The following is a 23,255-nucleotide window of genomic DNA, read 5'->3' as shown; positions in this document are numbered from 1 at the left end:
ATTTGGGGCAGAATTTGTTATATGGCAGTAGTGCTAAAATCACAGTACTGTTTCATTCTTAATGTTACTGCATCTAATTCTGTTTAACCATTTTAATCTAGAGTGATGTTATTAAGAAACTAGTTAGTTTCCCAGCAACACCTTGATGAAAAGGAATTGTTTCCAAGGACTTTAGAGAGAATGTAATGCAGGAAATACCTTCAACAGAATGAGGGTAGACAAACAAGTCTCATTCAGTTGTGCCTCTGTACTCTCACAAACTTTTTACAGAGTACTCTAGCAGAGTCTTGGTTGGCTGTCCTTTTTAAATCTTGAACTGAGAGCAAATAAGAAGTGTCTGTCAGTGAAATTTAAAAAAAAAAAGACTTAGCAGGGACAAGGCCAGCTAATAGTAGAAGGGTAAAAGAGTAAATTAGGTGGAGATCATGAGAGTAAAATGTACATTAAAATTATGCTTTCAGTGAATGGCAAAGTGAAGTGGCAGGTAGGCAGTAGTGAAAAAGGAGTAGCTCCCACTGTAGCAAGATGGAAAAATAGTTGCCAAATCTCTGCTTTTTCACTGCAGTTTATTCAAGAAATCACCATTTTCCATAAGTGACAATGAACAGTTGGGCCTAGCTCTTACTCAATTCTAGAATTCCTTCCCTGATTAAGTTATTAACAAAATTACAAAACAAAAGTGTTATAGTCATAATTTCTAGATAGTCCTGGATATTTTATATGTTTAATGAGTAAAACCCCACTGTTAGTTTGTAAGTTAAATTGGTAAATTTTTTGTTGTGTTTGCAGTCCTCTAGTCACTTGTATGTTTGGCTTGGGGTTCATTAAGCAGGTGAGAAACGTATCTTTTCCCTCTCTAGATTTGGAGAAAATAAAGGCTTATATCGATTCCTTTCGTTTTGGTGCACCTCCACACGCAGGTGGTGGAATAGGTAAGTATTTGTATCTTACTTTGTTCTGTGTTAGCCTGAGCTTAATTTAAACTGCTCAGTCTCAAGCAGGGTTCAATATAAAGTTCAGAATAGTAGCCTTGTTAGGTAAATGTATGACGCTGTTTATCCTGGAGAATTTAAGGACAGAAGCTAAAATGTAAGGATCATCATAAAATAAATAGGCAAAATATTAATGGCACAGTCTGGCAAGTTTAAAAAGTAGGTGATCACAAGAAAAAAAAGCCGATTTATTAGCCAGGCACATCACTTCCAAATTTGACCAATGAGGAAAATTTAAGGAAGCAAGAGAATACTGTATTACATGTGGATTTATCATAGCCTACTAATACCAGAAGCCACCGCTAATACCAGAGACTCTTAGTACATTTGATGAAGCTATTCTGCAGTGAGGAGAAGTAAGTGATTGCTTCTGTCTTATTCAGTGATTTGAATGAATGTCACTGATCAGTTTGGCTGATGCTAATTGTTTCAGCAAAGGTATTGAGGCTTTGTGTCTTGGGTGTGAGTATTTTACATGTTAAAATGAAAAAAGATAGGTTCTGGGTATCTTAATGATAACAATTTACAGTTATGGACATTGCTTTCATTAGCAGGATGAAATCTGTTCATGCATATGGAAGTAGGACACTTTGTAGGTCCTGATCAATAAACACAATGATTTCTTTGATTCAGTCTTTCTGCATTTGCCTTACATTTGTAAAGTATATTTAGTACATTCCTGGCACGTTCTCAGAACAACTTTCTAAGTACACCTTCAGTAAATGCATTAGGTCTACGATATGCTATTGAGACAGCTGTTTTGAAATACCTACAAGATGTAAGCGTTGATGATCCTGCAGTACTTGTGAGCAGAGGAGGTGCAGCATTTGCAGATGATCCAAAATCATTTAGGCCAGTCAGAACTGACATCAAGGAAGCTGAAGCTACATCTCTTCTGCAGAGTGAATGCTCCTCATGGCACATCCCAGAGGTCAGGCCAAGTATCAGCCAAACAGGAGATGCTGTGAGAATGAACACTGGTTTCTAGCTGTTTCAGATGGAAACCTTAGCACAGGAGGGCAGTGTGTGAAAACTAGTATGCATCTGGGTTTCATCTCGGCATGGCTGGGGTGCCTGTGTAGCCCTGTGGATTAGGAAGTCCTTCCATGTTCCGCAGTACACACATAACCTCTAAGATTTCAGGAAGAACGAACACAATGACCAGTGAAATATTTATTATCATAAAGATATCAGCAGATAGTTACATGGGTACTTATTGCTGAATCTACATTTTTGTACTGTAGAGGGTTTGGGATAAAGTTCCCCAACTGTAGGTTTTTACTGTAGTTGCTTACGGCACTTAATGTCTCTTACTCTGAAGCTGTTAAGACCGGTTTGGACTATACTTCTGTTACTGTATTCGAGATACAGTTCTCCCGATTACCCACCTCCCATTTCAATTTTCTACACCATCTTTCTTGAAGGTCCAAAGTGATTCAGAGCAGGGTTGAGTCTCTAGTACCATTGCTTATTGATACATGTTCCAAATGAAGTCTGTATCGTGGCAGAAGGCACTGTATGTAAAATCCCTAATTTTTGGATCTAGCTCCTTTCTGTAGTCGGACGTGCTAATGCATACATCTCAGTCTTTGGTCGCACTACTATGTGAGGCTGGACGTAGGTATAAAGTACCTTTAGCTTCTTAAGCGTTTCAAACAAAAGACTGACAATACTGATGGGTTTTTTTCATTTGTCGTAGGGCTGGAAAGAGTAACCATGCTGTACCTGGGGCTGCATAATGTTCGTCAGACCTCCATGTTCCCACGGGATCCCAAACGACTGACACCCTAACATGAGTGGCTTCTGAAAGTTTGAGATGATTTGCCCTGCAAATATGGTACGATTGCAAGCATATCCCCTGCTACTGATGAAACTGTATTGATTTGAGCATTATAATATGCAATTAAAGAAAAAAATCATTTACTGAAGTGCCACAATTTTTTTTATCCTTAGCTGTTTATTTAAAATAAAATATTTTAACAGATCAAGACTCTTTGTATTGGCAAATGTGCACATTTTTAATGCAAATGTGATACTTCGAGTTAGTATTCTAGTGTCACGTTAAATTGTATCATGTTTCTAAACATTTTAATAAATTATGCAATGAAAATTCTGCATTTTTAACTTATGTCAGCAAGATTGAATGTTCTGAAGTACAGAATTGGCTCAAAGCTAAAATAACTGGATGCTTGCAATTTAAAAATCAGGAGGAAACCAGCCAATTGTTAATTTACATGAGTGTCAGGTAGAGGAGCAGGTGAGAACAACAACATTCTTAACAAAGTCTTCATATGAAATTGTGAAAATAGATTGCAATAAATCTCAAAGTAAATTAGATACAATATCTGTCTTTCTGGTTTTTGCTTTGTATCCTCACAAGATAATCATGAATCGATAAGTGTTGTGTGTTTTTTTTTTTTAACGGATGCAATAACTGCCTAAAGTTTAAATTTATTTTCTATCTTCTTCCCTTTATTTTGAAAGTTGTTTACAAGCCATAGGCCCATTCTTTATTTTATGTTACTATTTGAGAATGGATAGAAGGTTACATGCACTCATGGAATACACAAGGGATATATAATTTAATAATAATAATTTTCTCAGAAAATAAATGGACAGTGAGTTTGATAGCAGGTCGTGTGGTTTTCTGCCTGACCCAGCCTCTAGGATAACAAACAAAACAACTCAGCAAGGATTTCACGTATCATGTATGCCAATGAAAGAAAAGCAAATAATGTAAGCCAACCTAATTCAGGTTTTTTCATTTATAAGTGCTGTGAACAGCGCAACTGTTGTACATTTAGAGAAATTGGATGTTTCTCTAAGTCAGAGTACTTCTAAAATTCTTTCTAGACATCCTTTTTCTCAAATGAATCGCCTACTTGAACCTCCTCAATTTGCAGTGATGCGCAAAGCTACTTCTCTTCCTCCTCCTCCCAACCCAAAGGATGTGCCCTGCATTTGGAGAGGAACCAGTGTATTTGAAACTTCCTTTTATGGACTGCATCTGATAGTTGCTTTTCAAATTTAAAACCTTTTTTAAAGTGTGGATGCCAAAGAGCAAAGGATTAAATTCCTTACTTAGGCACTGCAATAGAGTTAGTCTAATATTCATGCATATTTGTAATTCCTGACTTAATTTTTGCTTAACATTTTACATGATAAAGAGCTTTCAGTAGGAGGTATGGTTTAGACAGTCTGTGTTATTGTTGCTACCTTGATTTTTAAATGTCAGAGAAGTCACATATTGGTTATGCTACAGAAAGGTCAGTGAAGCTGCGTATAAATTGTGTAGAATTTCACAAAAGGGCAAATCATCTTTTGCAGCTGCCATTGAACAAGACTTAATTTTAATGTTTTGTGGCAAGAGTTCTCCATTATAAAACAATCATACTAAAGGTCAGTTAGGTAAAGTACTGGAAATGTGAAAGTTAAACTTTGTTTAGAAGTCACATAATTCAAGGAATAACACACTTTGCAGCTTTGCTTATGAGCCTGTTGTAATTAATTTACCATGGAATTTTCCCCAAATTGTTAACTTTAAAATCTTACAGTGTACCCAGTTGTACTTTACAAAGCTAAGTGGATTATAAACACAGTTTATCATCACAGATTTATTACTGATGAACGCAAGTTTCAAAACAGTTGTTTATTCAGTTAAGCCAACTGGAATGAATTTAATTTAATTACTTTTGTTCATATGGAACTAGTAACGTATCCCACATCGGAAGCGCATCCTTCTAATAAGGAGCAAAATTACTGACTTACATTTCATGCCAACAAAAACAATATTCTGAGAACTATGTTTCTTGCTCTAGATTTGGCAGCAAGTTTTGTGCATACATTCCTGTAACTGTGCTTATCCCAATTCTGTTAAGAGTTGTTCAAGCTCATGTTGTAGTTTGATTTATTCACAGTAGCTGCACAAGAACAAGAATTTGGATGGAGACCCCAGTCCTTTGTGCGCAGAATCCTTTCACACAGTTTTTCTTAGCTAACTGAAAATAATTATGATCATAAATAAAAATGCAAAATGCATTTGTCCTGAGTGTAATCTTAATGGGATACTTTAGTGGGAGCCGCACATTGTTAGAACTTAGTTTGAAACCCTGCAAATAGTAATTTCAGAACTTTATGTGACTTTGATAGGTAGCGACTCTGGTTTGGTAGTTCTGGAAAAGTCAAACCTGTGTAGTCCTTTATTTCCAGTAAATTGCAGGAAGCATTTTACATGGAGTCCACATTGCTCCTGCTTCTCCACCGGTTAAAATGTTTTGGGGGTTTTTTTATTGCATGATATACAGGTGGTCATTACAATCGTGCAGTTTTTTTAAACTAAGGAACTAAAAGGGATATTGGTAAGGAATAGCCAGGGGGTCATCTGCTCAAAACAAACAGCACAAAAGCTTCAGTTTGCTTCTGAAGTTTAACTAAAACATTTTCCTGTGAAAACCCATCTGTTCACCGAGCTCTCTGAATCTGCCCAGCAGGAAAGAGGACTCAGGCTGTTCTTTCGGAAGCAAAGTGCAGGACTGGTTCCCCATGGCTGCACACAGCTGTTGGGGGTTAACCCCGGTGGGCAGCTGAGCACCACACAGCTGCTTGCTCCCTGCCCAGTGGGCCAGGGGAAGAGGAAAGCAAGAGTAAAAGCAGGAAAACTTTGTGCTCGCACCCCGGGGCAGTCAATTCCAGGTGTATTGGACGCCCCTCCACGTGAAAGCAAACTGTGGCCTGCACTCTGCTGCCAAAGGGATGGAGGAGGACGCATTGGCAATACCTGTCGTGGCACACTGCTTGGCTGCCTTGGACTCCAGTTCATACTGGGGTTCCAGCATGTCCCGTACGGTGGCATGATTTCATTCAGGCCACGGGAGTCCACTGTTAACCTCCACCCCATGCACCTGCATGACTCCTCCCGTACACCCCGCAGCCAGCCACGGGTCCCCTTAGAGCACGTTCCCATGCACCAGAAAGAGAGCGCCTGAAAAAACAGTATGTTTTCTTGACAGCCTTCTCTAGAGTACACAACTTGCCCAAACAGATTTTAATTATTTACTAATACAATTTCCTTGTTTGGGTATTATCATTATCCACGTACAGGGTGGGGGTAGATTTTATTTTTTGGGGTAGAAACAAATTATGAATAACCAGCAGAAGTGATATAGGGTGAATTATTGTTTCTTCTAAAATAAACAAGCCTTACAACCAACTTGTGCCTGTACACATTTTTGCTAGTATGATCTAACAAAATACGGAATTTATTCACTGCAAGTTTTTTAGAAGTTATCAAGTTAGTTCTACTATTTTCTTTGGATTTAAAAGAGCATGTAAGCATAGGATAAATTGTAAACAGTTTTTCTTCTACTTTGCTACCTCTTTAGCCATCTTCAAAAAAAGAAAAAGCAACAAAAAAAACCCTCAAAAAGCTGTAATTATGTACCAAAGCACAACAATCTACATTAAAATAATACCAACTTTCAAAAAAGGCTAACCCAGCCAGAACCTCTACTCTGATCTCTGCAGTGAAAAGTGAGCGAACCACACAGAGCTGAATCTTTTTACACCCAAAAAATCCAAATTGCCAGGCAGCCTTTACCATTTTGCAATTAAGACAAGTCTCTGTTCACTATATGGCACGTGCACCATAACGCGAAATAACACTACTGCGGGAAGCTTGTGTGGCTGGCTCTTTTTAAAGGGTTTCAGAACTGAAAGAGAGTCAGCCCTTAGCTGCCTTAATTACAGCAAAATTCCCAGTTTAGGCAGAGATTAATGACTTTGCAGGCGGCAGAGCAATTCTAAGCAATTTTTCATAGCTTTCAAAATAGATCCTGCTGGCAGCCATCATGTGCCACCAGCTGCCATTCAGTGATGGCTGTCAGCCATGGCATCACTTGGCAAACGTTACCTTATACCATCCTACGCATAAGCACAACATTACAAACACGGAGCCAAGTGTCCAAACTAAGGCCTGACCCTCACCTGGTTTAATTTACACCCTTTTCGCCCAAGGCTAGTCCTTCAGAAGCCGGAGGTGCAGCCTGCCTAGCGGGTCCTGTCAGTGAGAAGCTGCCCGAGACACCTCCTGCACACAGTTGTTGTGGTTTAACCTCAGTCGGCAACTGAGCACCACGCAGCCCCTCGCTCACTCCCCGCACCCCGGTGGCACAGGGGAGAGAATCGGAAGAGCATAAGTGAGAAAACTCGTGGGTTGAGGTAAGAACAGTTTAATAATTGAAATAAAATACTACTAATAATTGTAATAATAATAATAATAATATACAAAGCAAGTGATGCACAATGCAATTGCTCACCACCCGCTGACCGATGCCCAGCCGGTCCCCAGCCAGCTTTCCCCAGTTTATGTGCTGAGCATGACATCACATGGTATGGAATGTCCCTTTGGCCAGTTTGGGTCAGCTGTCCTGGCCCAAACCAGGACAACAGTGTAAGGGCTTCCACAGCTCCATGCTTCCTCAGCAGCGCCCTGGGTGTACGGCTGGAGTTTTAACTCCGGTTACTGCAGCCGGTCTGCTCCTCCGGGAAACCAGTGACCTGCAGAACTTGACTGCAGCTAAAGACTATGCTGAAGCCACCCACAGCACACACCTACATGCTTGTGGGACGCATTCCTCTATCGCCGGTTTAGGTCCTCCACAGCATTTATAAGTTTACTGACACGAACAAACCCCGCAGCAGTTAGAGAAACCCAAGCACGAGGCTGGGGAGCGAGGTGCCGACGGCAGCGGCCGGGGCTGGTGCCCAGGCCACCCGACGCTTCCCGGCTGCCTGCAAGGCGAGGCGGACCGTCCCGCCACCGCCCCCTCACACCCGCACGGTGCCGAGCCTTGCCGCGGCCGGAATTTACGCTCTCTACACCTTCCCCTCCCCGGGGCAGGAACCCGCCTCCTGCCGCCCCCCCCCCGGGCTCGGCCGGCCGACGGCCGACGGCCCCTCAACGGCCGCCCCGCGCGACAGCCACGGCGCGAGCCCCGCCCTCAGCTCCGGCGCGCCCCTCGCCTTTGGCGCGAAAACGTCCGTGAGGGAAGGGGGAGCGGGGGCGGCGGGGCGGGGCTCTGTGGGCCGGCGGCCGCCGATTGGCCGGCGCGGCGGCAGGGCGGCGCACGTGGGGTGCGCTGCGGCGCGAACGGCTTGCGGGGCCGGGTTGGGGGCTGGGGCGGCGGCGGCGGCGGCAGCGGCTGGGATGGACCTGGCGGTGGCGGCGGGGGACGCGGGCGCGGCGCAGCAGCACCAGCAGCTCCGCGATGAGGTGGCCGAGAAGTGCCAGAAGTTGTTCCAGGACTTCTTAGAGGAGTGAGTGAGAGGGGCCGGGCCTGACGGCGGGCGGGCAGAGCCGTCAGGAGGCGGCGGGCCGCGGCGAGCCGCGAGCGTCTCGCAGAGGGGGCCGCCATTTGGCGAGGGTGAGATCCTGTCAGGGCCTGTCGCCCCGGTCCCTCGTGTTTCAGTCAGAAAAGCTCTCCTATCGTCTGGGCCCGCCGCTGGGGCACTGCTCTGCCGTGAGGTGTCCGCCTCGCGAGGGGCGTAGGAAGGGAGCGTGGTGCTCCCTTGGTTGGCAAAATCCTTCCCAAGCAGCTTTCGATGGGTCATTTATTTTAGGTGCGTTTGGCCACTTTTAACAAAGTTTTGTGACAGCCGGGTTGAAAATCCTTTTTGCGGCGTGGTCGTTACACCTTAATACATCTGACTCCCTACGTTTTGTCTCCCGAGGGACCCTTCAGTAGCAAACAAGGAAACCATTAACATCACCTTGAGGAACACAAAACAAACCCCGTTTTGCTGGTGCAGAGTCATTGTTAAGCCACAAATAAAATTCTGTGTGGCAAACCAGCTGTACGAAGTGCAGATCCAGTGCGTCTGTGCTGGGGCGTTCATTGAACGGATGTAGCAAGGGGGGCGGAAGGAGAAACATTGTTGGAAAAGACGTTTGCAAGGGACTGTGGGACGCCGTCGTTCTCTTGCACACTCCGTAACCTGTGTCATCCTTTTCTTTTTCTCTCCTGAATACAGAAGTATTCAACTGCAGCCTGATATGTAACTGTGAAACGTTTTCTTGAATCACTTTCAGGTTCCAGAACAGCGATGGGGAGGTCAAATACTTGCATGATGCTGAAGAACTGATTCGGCCAGAGCGCAACACACTGATTGTAAGCTTTGCAGATTTGGAGCAGTTCAATCAGCAGCTCTCTACCACTGTTCAGGAAGAATTTTACAGGTAAAGTGTAGAGATTACCTGAGAGCTGAGCAACACTGTGGTCTCAGGCCCATAACGTCTTATGTGTTATGTAAAAACCGAGAGGTTTATCTGCTTTCTGTATCCTGAAAACACTTAAGAATTTAAGAATTTTTTTTTTTTTACTGGATCAAAAGTTATTTCTTAACGGATTCCTCTCTGGAAACCATTAGTTAACTAGGCAATTACATTTATTGTGGTAAAGAAGTAGATGGTCAGTATGGGAATACAGAATAAACTCTAGAACTACTTACTCTGAAAATATTTTATTGAACCAGTCGCTTATTTTGAGGATCTACTTCTTAATATAACGATAAAAGTGTCATAAAATGAGACTTAAAAAAGTCCATTTTCAGACAATAAAGCAAATGGTATTATTATACAGTAATCCCATATTTAGCGTATTTAGATTAGCTTTTGTGTGTTCTTACATAATGTGGCAGTAAAAGAGAACCTGGAAATGTATGACACAAGCCTTTGATGTAGTCTAAAACAAAGAAGGCATTTTGATAGCTTCTATAAAATTTGAACTTATTGTCCGTATTTTAGGGTTTACCCTTACCTCTGCCGAGCAGTAAAGACTTTTGCCAGAGACCATGGAAATGTTCCTTCAAACAAGGACTTTTATGTTGCATTCCAAGATCTACCTACCAGACACAAGTAAGATGATTATTGTGCATTTTACAACTGGAAAAAAGTGTCAAAGCATACTGAAAATGTTTTGGTTATATAGTGTGAAATGTACAGTTGACCAGTACAATTGTGAGGAAGTTTCCTGATCTTGTGCAGGATGTTTTTTGAAACAGTTTTTCATTTGTGAATCATACTCAGATACTTACATTCATCATATTCCACAAACAAATGTAACTCCTCTAATTTAAAAAAATTATTTAGAATATGTTGCTTTTGAAGTACCAGTGAAGTAACTTTTGCATTGGTTTGACCTTTAGTATTAATCTAAAAGTTTGTGTAAAATCATAAAATGAGACTATATTCTGGTAACTGTTTCTTTTATCTGTTACAACTGTCCTTCAGTCACAGACTGAATGAAACTATGTTGCATCTTAGTACTTGGGTAGTACCCTGGGCCTAAAAACGTCAACTCGAGAATTTAATCCTTATGAATTTCTGTTTTAAACAGAATTCGAGAACTGACATCAGCAAAAATTGGCTCACTGATGCGTATCAGTGGACAGGTAGTACGTACCCACCCAGTCCATCCTGAGCTTGTAAGTGGAACTTTCATGTGCCTGGACTGCCAAACAGTGATTAAAGATGTGGAACAGCAATTTAAATACACGCAGCCAAACATCTGCAGAAACCCAGTCTGTGCCAACAGAAGGAGATTCTTGCTGGACACAAACAAATCTAGATTTGTTGATTTCCAAAAGGTACGGTGGTGAGGTTGGGGGATGACAACAAACAATGATGTTCCTCCGGTAGTTGAAAGGTGTTGTTTGTACTGCTACACATTGAAGACAGTTGATTTGGTTCTGTCAACATCAAGAAAAGGCACTGGAATTTCTGCAAATAGTTTCTTTCTGTCTATGGAAGGCTTATATTTAAGCATGGGAAATTATGAACAGCATCAAAGCAGTTTTGTTGCGTGACTTTTATTGTCTAAGTAAGCCACTGAAAACCCACATATTCGAGCCATTGTTAGTCTCATGTTGCAGGTATATCATGGGAAGTTGTTTTATGTGAGTATGAAAAGAGGTGTCTTTCAATATCTGCAGCGTTTTGCTCTTCCAGGTTGATTTACCCTGCCAAATCGTCAGCACTTCACACTCTGCAATAATATTTTGTGTCAGTCACGTTAACTGGACTCCAAGTTGCTTTTCCTAGCCCTCAGAATTGTCATTGTGGCCCCTGTGTGTCCTCCTAAGTTTCTCCAAGACTCCTTAGGTACTGATTAGTGAAGGGATTTTTGGTTGTTTGTCTTATTGTAAGAGGAATTTCATGATTTGCATAGATGGCAGCAATCAAATGCTACTTACTATATTTATTAGCAGCTTAGCTTTTGAAGCAGTTTCAAATTTGGTGACATCTGCTAAGTGCTTAGTATTGTCTCCCTCCCCAGGTTCGCATTCAGGAGACACAGGCCGAGCTGCCACGTGGTAGCATTCCTCGCAGCGTGGAAGTCATCTTGCGTGCAGAAGCAGTGGAGTCTGCTCAGGCAGGTGACAAATGTGACTTCACAGGGTCACTGATTGTCGTGCCTGATGTGTCCCAGCTCTCAACACCAGGTTTGTTGCTACCGCGCATGACCTCGATGACATGTCCCTCCTGCTTGTTCTGGGAACTGCTGTTCTGACTCCCACTCTAATGGCAGGGGTGCGTGCAGAAACAGGCTCACGGGTGAGCGGGACAGAGGGCTATGAAACCGAAGGCATCCGAGGACTTCGTGCCCTTGGAGTCAGAGAGCTGTCATATAAGCTAGTCTTTCTAGCTTGTTATGTTGCACCAACAAATCCACGGGTGAGTCTGGAAAGAAAATAGATTTAAAAGTATTGATGATTTCTGCTCTGTATGGTTTTACTTCAAATTAGGGAGAGGGAATGGGTAAAGCTTTAAATATGTATGTGTACCACCTTTCTGTGCATTTGACTGTCTTTATATTCTGATTGGATTTACATAGCAAGGTTTTTTTCTTGTGTTTATTGTTCATAGCAGTTTTCACAGATGTGATTATTTGCCAATATTATCAATTTATTCTGAAGAGCTAACTGGTCCATTTATTTCCATTCAGCTTTCATCCATTTCCGCAGCATTTCCTTTTCCTCCAGGAAATCCTATTGCTTCATTTTGTCACAGGGAAAACGGCGATCCTTCTTGTTCCCTCTGGTTTATCACATAACATCTTGGGATGTTACTACAACATAATAAGTAATACTGACTGTGGCTGGGTTTTAGCATGGTATGATATTTTAATCTATAATTCTGCTAGCAGCTTCACCGTCACATAGGATAAAAATAGCATCTGTTATTTTCTGGATGTAGAAGTTTCCTGCCTCATTCCAGAGTAATGAAAGTTCTTGTAAATTCCAGCTAATGAAGAATGCTTACACAGGCAAATTTTAGCCAAAGGAAGCCATACTGGTTTACTCTCTTTTTAATCTCTGGACAAGCATCTCTCCTGGGTTTTTCTCACTAACTGAAGTTGCACTCCATTGATTTTGCCCCCTAGGAAATTGTCTATTGGTTTTTAAAGGTATAAGGTGATGAGCTTCCTTAGCCTAAGGTCAGCTTTTCTGAATGTGTTCCTCCCATTCAGCTTACAGAGCAAGTTTTTGTAACCTCCTGTCTGCAGTACTCACATTCAGTAGTGACCGTGTTATTACTTTTATTACTTTTAATTTTTTTTTTATATTTCATTTGTTTTAGTTCGGTGGAAAAGAGCTCCGAGATGAAGAACAGACTGCAGAAAGCATTAAAAACCAAATGTCTGTGAAAGAGTGGGAAAAGGTTTTTGAAATGAGCCAAGATAAGAACCTTTACCATAATCTGTGCACCAGCCTCTTCCCCACTATCCATGGTAAGAGTCCAGTTGTTGCCTCAGAGAGGGAAGATTTCACTTGTGAAAATATTAATTCTTTTTGCTGTCCGTGTAGTGCCATTTTGGGAAAGCTTGAAAGCCCTATGCCAACTGCCACAAACTCTCCCCTCCAGCACTGGTTATGCTAGAAAAGGAGAATCTATTTCCTGAGTACTTGCTGTGTTTAATCATTAAGGCCTGCAAGACTGGTCAAAATGGTTGGTTTTGCTACTGGGTGATCTGCCACTAAACCCTACAGCTGACAGTTGGATATAAGCTCTATTTTATATGGACTTCCTTCAAAAGATTTAAGGGTTCCAAATATTTGTATGCTGTTGTGCATGCATGTGTGTGTGTATGTTTGCAGTTGTTTCTGGCTCAGAGCTAGTTTGAGGACTTATGTTGGTTATGTCTGAAAAGTTTGATCAGCTAATTTGGTCCATACTCTGAGCCACTGTAACATAAAGGAATTCAGCCGCTTTCTGACTCATTCTTCCCTGAAACTGTATCAAGCACAAAAAAGCAGTTTTAGTGGATGTTTAGCAAATAGGTAAATTCTGAGCAGATGTGCCCAAATGCTCTAATATTCTAGTGGGCTGAAGTTTTTTTTTAAATAGGAAAAATGTGGTGTTTTCTTTGGATTTTTAGTCGCATGTCTTTTCTGGGACAGGTAATGATGAAGTGAAACGTGGGGTCCTGCTGATGCTTTTTGGAGGAGTTCCTAAGACCACTTCAGAAGGCACTTCATTGCGTGGGGACATCAACGTTTGTGTTGTTGGTGATCCAAGTACAGCCAAGAGTCAATTTCTAAAGTAAGCATCTCATTAAAACTCAGTATTTAAATATTGTCCAGTGTGACTAGAGCTATAAATGTGTACTGTGCCTTTTCTATGTTAACAGAGGAAAGGGAAGTAAAATATTTAAGAATATTTTCCAGGAATTGTTTGGATGTGGTTGAAGTATTTGAACAGGGCTGAAGCAAACTCAACAAGCCCCTGTGGTAATAACAAAGAATGAATTAAGACTTTTTTTTGTTCTTTAGGTAGTTATGAAAGTATGAATTTCCAAATATTTTCAAAAGACATTTAATATTAAAAAGACAAAATTTATTGCACATGTTAAAATATCATAGACAGATGAAATAATGATTTTTTTTTTTTTTTTTTTTCCCCCCCCTATTTTTAGCTTAGTCTAAATTGATAGGTCCCAACACTTTGGACAAATAGACAACTATTAGCCCTGAAAAATAATTATGTTTTATGCTACATCTTATATTACAATGTTTTTTTATTGGAAATTCTATTTAATATGGTTTTATTTTATCATGCCATTCATTTACCTCTGCATTGTTCTCCACGAAGCTGAGGTCCTTGCAGCATACACTGCAACTCAGAAATGTAGAGGCACCACAAAATCTGTCTTAGGCTGCCTGTGGTCAGTCTCGCTGCTTCCTGCTATGAAGCCATTTGTTCCCTTGTGCTGACATTTACCTGACCCGTAAGGAGCTATGTTAGCTTGTGAAGTCAGCAGAAAACTTGTGGGAGGAGGTCTGGATTATTTTTTCTGCGGGTGTAACCACGGGTGAATAACAGACCTGTGATAGACTGCAGTTAGATAAGGATCAGTTTCCAAGGCCTGCTCAAACATCATTAGAGGTGGGAGGGCCTAGCTAAATATTACTTGCTTCCTGAAGGAAGGAAAAGTCCTGGCCTGAGAGGTTGAAAGCAGCACTGCATTACAGTTATTTTGTTTCTGCAGGTTTTAATCTGACTTTTTAAGTTTGTTCCTCACTGTTACTTCTCTCCATAGGCATGTGGATGAGTTCAGTCCTCGTGCTGTATATACCAGCGGAAAAGCCTCCAGTGCTGCTGGTCTAACAGCGGCTGTTGTAAAAGATGAAGAGTCTCATGAATTTGTCATTGAAGCTGGAGCACTGATGCTGGCTGATAATGTGAGTCCAGGAACTAGAGATGTTCCTGCATCCCTGGAATGGTTTTAATTAATGACAAAGAGCCCCAAATTGTCTTAATGACACTTTTTTTCCAAAAGTGATTTAATTTGGGTGACTTTTTATTTTTTATTCTTCCGCTGCAGGGGGTCTGTTGCATTGATGAATTTGACAAAATGGACGTGCGGGATCAAGTAGCCATTCATGAAGCAATGGAGCAGCAGACTATATCCATTACTAAAGCAGGAGTAAAGGTAGCTTGTGCTATTCCTCTGGTTGTGTAGTCTGTACGATCGCCTGACTGTTTGTTATATGTACTGATCTAGCGTCGTCTGTCAGATTTTTGTGTCAGCTCTGCAGCTGCCTCACTGTGGCCGGACAGAGATCACTTGCCTGCAAAGTTTCTGTGCCACATACCCCAAAAAGATCAGAAATGTTACTGAAAGAAGAAAAGAGATAGTAGTGGACAGGAAACAGAAAATGGGAAAACCCTAACCTTGAAGCAACCCCAAAAGAGGGTATAGTTTTGTGTGTGTTTGTAGAAGTAAAGTGTGTATTTGCTCTGTTAAAAACAGGGTGTTGTGAAAAGCAGTTTTAAGGGCTTGTTTCAGTATTGTTGGCAAGAGTGTGACCATGTTAAAATATTGATTCATCAAACTGTGTCTTGGGGCAGAGACCTGGTTAGAAAGGGCTGGTTAGAAGAGGTTGGGCTCTTTGGAGGAGTGATTGTTTTAACACCTCCATTGAAACTCCCATCTAAAAGGTGTTGTGCTGACCCATTTGAATTGCCAGGAGTTGGTTTAGTAAGTGGTCACAGATACCAATCTTCTTTTTTTTAAAAGGTTTTGGGTTTTTTTTTCATTGTCAGGCTACTCTGAATGCCAGGACCTCCATTTTGGCTGCAGCAAACCCAGTTGGCGGGCGCTATGACAGATCCAAGTCACTGAAACAGAATATAAACCTGTCAGCTCCCATCATGTCTCGCTTTGATCTCTTCTTCATCCTTGTGGATGAATGTAATGAGGTAATTTTAAGGAATTGTAGAATAATTTATGTCAGAAAAGACCTCTGGAGGTCTCTAGTCTAATCTTACGCTCAAAGCAGATCATTGAGAACAGGTTGCCAAGACCTTGACCAGGTGAGTTTTGAGTATCTCCAAGGATGGAGATTCTGCAGCCTCTCTAGGCGTCTGCTGCAATGCTTGCCAACTCTCACGTGTTTAAAAAATAATAATAACCTTTATATCTAATCAGAATTTCTCATGGTTCAGTTTGTGTTGGTTGCCGCTTGTCAATCTGTACTTCTAAGAACAACCTGGCTCCATCACATCTATACTCGCCAATGAGGCAGTTGCTTTCTTTTCAAGCTGAACAGACCCAGCTCTTTCAGCCTCTCCTCATACATCATGTGCTCCTGCCCTCTGACCATCTTGGTGGCCCTCTGCAATTTTAGGTGAAGCTGATCTCATGAGAGTGTCTTGCTTCTGCTTTTCTTCTCTCTCTGCGAAGTTAAAAGCTGGCAGTACAAATTTGAACATGCTCTGCTGAATACAAGGATACTGCCTTTTCATCTTGTAGTGATTTGACCTGCAAACTTAACACCATTAGTCATTTTTACAAATCGCTGGTCACTAAGGCTAAGACTGCTACCACCTGTCTATGTGGCATTCGCCTTGGGAACGCATGAGGTAGAGAGATTAATGTTGGTTCAGCGCTATTCTCTCCACGGTTTTGCTCAGAGTGATTATCTAATTGAGAAGGGACTGATGAAAGAGACAGAGTAGGCTGAAAAGGAAGAAAGCAGTTCCCACGCTGCGAAGTGCTGCTTTCTGCCTGTTCTATGGCTAACTTGTAACCCAGGAGAGTTCCAAGAGGTTATAAATCCTAAAATTGCCTTTTATCCCTTCTCTGCTATGTTTCCTTGTATTAAAAACCTCCAGGGCATTCTCCTGGATCTTCTGGCAGAGAGTCTGGCTTCTGGAAGGACTAGCTCTGCCACAAGGAGTGCAAGTGAGGGAGGGTAATGGGAAGGAAGAATATAGCTGTTGTTTTCATATTTGGCTGATGTTGTGAAAGTGATCTGACACAGCAATAATATCCCAGGTTACAGATTACGCCATTGCCAGACGCATAGTGGATCTTCATTCCAGAGTAGAAGAATCTGTTGATCGTGTCTATTCATTAGATGATATCAGAAGGTACCTGCTGTTTGCAAGACAGTTTAAACCAAAGGTAATTCTACTTTCCTGTGTAAGTTGTTCTGTATGAGGAGGTCCAAAGGAACAGTCACCCTGTAGCATGCTTTTTTCCGGCAAATGCAAAGACACTTAGTGTAGTGTTCTCTCAAGAAAGGAGTAATAAACTCAGTTATTATCTAGAAACATAGCATATTTGGAGCCATGTACTCTTTTTTTTTTTTTTTTTTTTTTTTTAACTCCAGAAACCCAGCCAGCCCAGCTGAGACTGTTATAATCAGTAGTCTTAACTGCTTTGGTGGCAGTTCTTAACCTCTGTCTAGAACAACTGAGGGGTCATTTCATAGCTTTCTCATACCTCAAGGGCATGGGTTATTCAACGTGGCTGCTGCAGAGATTTTTGTATTTTATTGACTTACTGCTTAATCAAACAGTTTGTTTGTCTTTATTTTAAAAGGGATATTTCTTTGCTTTCTTTGTGGTAAAATACAGAACATGGGAAACTGCTCTAAGTACAAATTTTTGTGGTCTATCCAACTAGCAGCTTGGATGGGCTGTGTGTTAGATTTTTCAGTTCTTCTTCTAATGTAGTTCTTCTCAAATGGAAGAAGAGGACACCATCCCTTACAGAGTTTTGAAAACTCCCATTTCATTTCCATGTGGTGGGGAGTTATCTGTGTATGTGCAGATAGACTCAGGCTAAAAAGCATGTACACAAAGATGTAGTCAGTGTTAGTATATGGAGTGTATGCTTGTGTGTGTGTTTGCGTGCAGAATGAAGGGTAAATAAACATAGAACAGTCCAGCAGAGACAGACATGAATTATGCCTGGAAGCAAGTCGGTGGAACAGAAAAATAGAAATGATCAAAAATCTGTTGTAAAATAATTAATGTGTCAATGTACTTATTTTAATATCATTGTTACTGTAATCATTATTACAATATAATTTTAACATCGTACGATTGTCATTATATTTATGTATAGTGTGTGTATAGCATAGAATATCTCAGAGAAAAGCAGTAGCTAGTACAGAAAAGTCTGGGAACTGCCAATCTAATGCAAGAATAAAAAACTTTAATACTTTTAACATGGTAAACTGTCATGCTGTCTTATGTCACAAAGATATCTAAGGAGTCTGAGGACTTTATAGTGGAGCAATATAAACGACTACGGCAGCGTGATGGCTCTGGAGTGACAAAGTCATCCTGGAGAATCACGGTGCGACAGTTGGAAAGCATGATTCGGCTGTCTGAAGCTATGGCCCGTATGCACTGCTGTGATGAGGTATCAGGTTTTTGATGAAAGTTTGTATAAATGTTTATATAAATGTTGTGGGAGTTCTGGCTTTGCTATTTGACTATGGTATTGTACATATTTAAATCCTGTGGGTGAGAAGGAGAGCTTGGATCATGTGTTCACCTGTGATGTGGTCATACTCGGTCTGAATTTGTGTGCCAGAAATACTGTTTTTAAGGTATGTCTTGTGAAACCGAGATCAGCTGGTCCACACTGAGAACATGCATGTTTTTGCATTACAGTTGTATCAGCACTCTCAGCCTGTTACCTGTCAAATCATGACAAATAGGAAGAACAATCATCTATTAGTATCAGCCAGGGCTGTTGGTAGTGTCTCTCCTCATCTTGCATAGTTTGTAATCTCTCACAGCTCTCTTCCATCTGCAATCTAAAAAGCCAAAGTTCATCAAAGTATCTGAACCTCCCTAAGAGTACCTGTATTTGTGATCTGAGCTCCTCCTCACATCAACCAGTGTTGAAATGTTTATTGTGTTATGGCTATTAGCTGTAGTATGACTACTACCCATCTAGTCCCTGCTTTAAAACTCAGCAGGCCTTTTGAAATGTTGATTAGGGGTTATGTGACACATGCAGTAATAGAAACTTGCTCACTGGTTGTGTAAGAAGGACACCCATTGGGTTCTTTTTAATTAAATTTAGCTTATAAAGAAACATAGCTTTTAGCTTATGGCTCAGCTGGAGGTGATTTTTCCAGTTTTTGTTTTTCAGTTCCGGAAGAGAGTCTCATTAATTACATCTTTTTTTTTTTTCCCCATATTGTTTCTGTTCAGACCCATTTCTTTCATGTTTCTTGCTCCACTGATCTTTCTTCAAAATGTTCTTGGCTTAAGTAAAAATTTATTGACTCCACATGATCACTAAAGCCTGAAAGATTCATCAGGCTGCTTATTCCCTCCATAACCTTGTGTGAACTCAGAGTACTTGTAGTGGGATATAATTTGACTTGCAGAGTCTTTACTGCTTAGGATTAATCAGGTGAGATGGGTAGAAAGACCCTTCGTCAGAGTCAGAGGTGAGTTTCTGGAGCTATTGGGAAAAAAAGCTTTTAACACTAGAAGAGCCACCATGCTTATTTAATACATGCTTTTTCAAATCTTCCCCAGGTTCACCCAAAACACGTGAAGGAAGCTTTCAGGCTTTTAAATAAGTCCATCATTCGAGTTGAGACTCCTGACATCAATTTAGACCAGGATGATGAACAGCAAATGGAGGATCAAGAGGACCAAGATGGAGTCAATGGTAAATTACTTGTAGAGAATTTTTTCAAAGGGAAAGTACTTCCAGCCTTTACAGCTTATCTTGTTTGAGTACATGCTTCTCTTCAGTTTCTCACCTATTTCTCACCTAATAAGGTCTAAGAATCTTGACTCCTGTTCTTAACTCCCTTACTTCTTCAGCCTCCTTGTGGGTCCACTCACCTGGTTGGTCAATGCAACACTTTTCAGTGGCTCAGAGTATTAAACAGTTAAAAGACTGTTACAGAAAGTTACAGATTTAAACCTGGGCATGTATCCAAACAGGTCAGGCAGAAGCTCCGGCTGGGGTCAATGGTCTTGTGAATGGGATCAATGGCCATTCTGAGGACACGAACAAGGATGCTGCACCCAAAGCTTCTCTTAGACTGGGCTTCTCTGAGTATCGACGAATTTCTAATCTCCTGGTGCTGCACCTCAGGAAAGCAGAGGAAGGTAAGAATTTGTTTATTAGAAGATGGCAGATCCTGAGTTCAGGGAGCAGCTGTTACTACATCTCATGCTGTTGCACTTGGGATTTTCACTCCTGCTGAGACACCAAACTTGTTAGGTCAGGTGTGAACCTGTACACATGCTAAATACTACATCTGATGATACAAATATGACTTCTTGGACTTTCTAGCTCTGGTGTCTTAGTCATTTGTGAAAATTTGCTAAGTCGAGGAGCATGTCAACAGAGCAGATCCAGAAAGGGATTTGTAGCATATGCTAGTTTAACCTGGCTATAGAAGAGTCAGCAGCAATGAAAACTGTAGCAAGAGCTTTAATGTATGCCAGCAACCACAGCCTAAAGTATATACTTAACCAGTATGCGCCAAATGGCTGCATCATTTCTTGGGGAGATGAAATATTTCAGTTGCAGTGAGGCTACTCCTGTAATGAAATGCAGCAGTTGTCTCATAGCATACACCAATGCGATGAAGTTTTTGGAAGGGTGTGGAGACTACAGTGTCTGTTCAAAATGTTGAGTATATGTAGAAGGATGACTTCTTCAGCTTTGTGTGACAGTGATTTTCTTTTGCCCTTACTTAGAGGAATGTTGTACAAGTCCTTACAACTGCTTTTTCTTGAAGCTGAAGGCTGATGTGTTGCTAGGCTGCTCATTTAATTTGTAAGCCACTTGGATGTATAGAACTGAAAGCTTCAATTCTCAATCTAAATATCTCTAATTAAACCATGATACAACAGTCTCCTGTACAAAACATGATGATTTAAGAAACAGAAGAAAGTCTGATGTTTCTTAAACATCTTAAAAAGCATGTTTCTCTCTTCAGCGTTGTAAATGTTAACATAGAAATCCTTTTCTCTTACGGTTTGAATGGTATCTTATTACTGCTGTGTTTATGCAAATTATTTTCTTTGCAGAAGAGGATGATTCATCATTAAAGAAGAGTGAACTTATTAATTGGTATCTAAAGGAAATTGAATCTGAAATAGAATCTGAAGAAGAACTAATAAATAAAAAGAAGATCATAGAGAGAGTCATTCACCGACTTACGCATTACGTATGTATAGAAATGTGTGGATAGTGAAAAAGGGGTTTAACTTATATAGTGCAATGATTCATTTTTAAAAGAATACATTCCTAATTTGAGAAATGTTTTGTGCTTCCGTGTTATTGACTGATGCAGTATAAATGCCTTCTTTATTTAATACCTGTTAAAAATAATTATAGAGAAAACACTGAAATAAATTAGAGATGTGTATAAGTAAAAGTTCAAAGCACCATATTATCTCCCTATAGAAGTGTAAGTGATATTTTTCTGTATTTCTATAGTGTTAGTTACACATTAGGATACAGAAATACAAACAACACTTTATTCAATGGATAGTTTTAAGGCATGGGGGCACTAGGGCAGTTTGGAGGAAAAAGTATGAAAATATAAAATACTTCTCACTCCTAAAGGTACAAAACCACTAGATTGAAGTGTTCCCAGAAAGCATACAACATATAAGAGATTTCTACTGAACGTAATTGTTAAAACTAAGAACCTGTTAAAGAGGGAGTTCACAATTAAGAGGCTTAAATAATTCCTCAGTAAAAGGTGCTACCAGTATAAAAAGGAGATGCCTTTCAAAAAGTTCTCGTTTGAATACAAGTTTTTGTCTGTTGCAGGACCACATTCTGATAGAACTGTCCCAGTCAGGACTGAGAGGATCCAGAGAAGAGGAGACTTTTGATGAAGATCCATACCTGGTTGTCAACCCAAACTATCTGCTGGAAGACTAAGGGCTGAGAACTGGATTGTAGAGCTGACTCGTTACATGTTGGAAAATGCATTCTTTTCTTGCAAGGGTTGCTGTATAGCTAACATCTTAAATTGCTATGAATGCTTTACTGTGGAATGCGCCAATGTGCGGTTAGTAATATATGATTGCTCATTTACGCTGAGCATACCTGGAAAGTTTTTAAATGACACACTTATCTATTAGTTTTGTTATTAATTCTGGGTTTCAATGCCATCATCCAGATGCAGAGGAGAATCGTTCAGTAGCTCTTTTCAGCATCAAGCTATGTAGATGCTTCTGTTTTAAATGAGAGGAATTTTGCATTGTTCTTCTATTGTATGTAGTAGACTTTTTATGCTATAGGTTTTTACTGTTTTTCTTACTAACGTAAATAAAAGATCATTAAATGTCTGGAGATGTCTGGGGGTGGATTTGTTGTCACTCATATGTGGGATTGCTATTTTCTATGCCTATGCTTTGAGGCTGAAAAAACAGCCATCTAAATGTTTAATGTCTTAAGAAAGATTAAATTTCCTGGGTGACAGATGCTGCTTTTTAAGAAGTTTTTTTAACTTCCAGTAATGGATAATGAGAAGCTTTGATTGCTTCTCTTTCTTTTTAGATGGACTAAAGATGCGTATGCTCCTGTTGCATATGTAAAACAGAAAATTGAAAATAGCCAAGCCCAAAGCAAGGCTTTAAGTCAGGAGGTCAGAAACCCCCATCTTGATGAATGTCTTGACTTGTAAGTGAATTGAAAGCTGCCATCATTTGTGAGGGATTTTTAAGGCTATATTTGTAAACTTGTTTGTAGCTTTTTCTATAAGAAAATTTTACTTAAATTTCTGTTGTTCTCAATTATTTGCTGTATGCTATGGGATTATTAAATAATCTATTAAGAATTAAAAATACCTGAATATTTGTCTTGTTCACCTGATACCAGCACCTAAGAAACATTTGTAATAGCATGAAAGATACCAAAGCTATATATTTTAAGTACAAATAGTGTGAAATAACTGTTTCTGAAGCAGGTCCAGAAATGGACCTGGTTTGTAAGACAGTCGTCTTTTTGCTGTTAGTCTCTCCCAGCTCTGGGGAGATGATATGCCTTGGTCTGTCTAAGCATATCATTAAAGATAACAGCTATATTTAAGGAATGGAAGGAATCATAAATATTTGTCACCAACAACACTACCGCATCACTGGGCACTAACTCGCTAACTCTAACTGCAATAACTTCTCTCCCCTAATTTCTTTCATAAACTGCATCTTGGCAAATGCCACATTTCATTAAAAATTGCCACCCACCTGCACCAACAGTTTCTTGTTATTCTATATTGTTAATTTACTTTCAAAATAAGGATAGGAAGATGCTTGTACTTCATTATGTGTTTCCCTCTCCCCTCCCCAGTCTTTGTTTGATAATAAATATTCTTCACATGGGAGAAAGTATTTTTTCTGCTTCTCTTTCCCCAGTTCTGTATGCTTCATAGGCTAGGAGGGGTGTTCTGAGTTAACACTGCTCTACTGAAAAA

The 23,255-nt window shown here is 40.5% G+C and overlaps 2 protein-coding genes across 2 annotated transcripts in view; both read left to right on the top strand.

Moving 5' to 3' along the window:
• DARS1 (aspartyl-tRNA synthetase 1) overlaps positions 1-5,030 on the top strand; it is a 43,816-nt gene extending 38,786 nt beyond the window's left edge. Inside the window, exons 15-16 of the mRNA XM_076343104.1 lie at positions 861-932; positions 2,692-5,030. Coding sequence (XP_076199219.1) covers positions 861-932; positions 2,692-2,783 — 164 coding nt within the window. The 3' untranslated portion in view covers positions 2,784-5,030. The remainder of the gene's footprint in view (positions 1-860; positions 933-2,691) is intronic.
• A 3,166-nt stretch (positions 5,031-8,196) lies between these two features.
• On the top strand, positions 8,197-23,033 carry MCM6 (minichromosome maintenance complex component 6). Its single transcript, XM_076343103.1, has 17 exons — positions 8,197-8,306; positions 9,079-9,225; positions 9,793-9,903; positions 10,385-10,634; positions 11,324-11,489; positions 11,576-11,721; positions 12,628-12,778; positions 13,449-13,590; positions 14,588-14,729; positions 14,873-14,980; positions 15,595-15,750; positions 16,829-16,957; positions 18,044-18,205; positions 19,342-19,477; positions 19,759-19,926; positions 20,857-20,996; positions 21,608-23,033. The coding sequence occupies exons 1-17, from the start codon at positions 8,197-8,199 to the stop codon at positions 21,719-21,721; spliced, it is 2,478 nt and encodes an 825-aa protein (XP_076199218.1). The 3' UTR covers positions 21,722-23,033.
• Positions 23,034-23,255: the final 222 nt, after the last annotated feature.

This window comes from Aptenodytes patagonicus, chromosome 6, assembly GCF_965638725.1.
Source record: "Aptenodytes patagonicus chromosome 6, bAptPat1.pri.cur, whole genome shotgun sequence".
NCBI classification, from domain to species: domain Eukaryota; kingdom Metazoa; phylum Chordata; class Aves; order Sphenisciformes; family Spheniscidae; genus Aptenodytes; species Aptenodytes patagonicus.
This window is presented reverse-complemented; position numbering and strand designations above follow the sequence as displayed.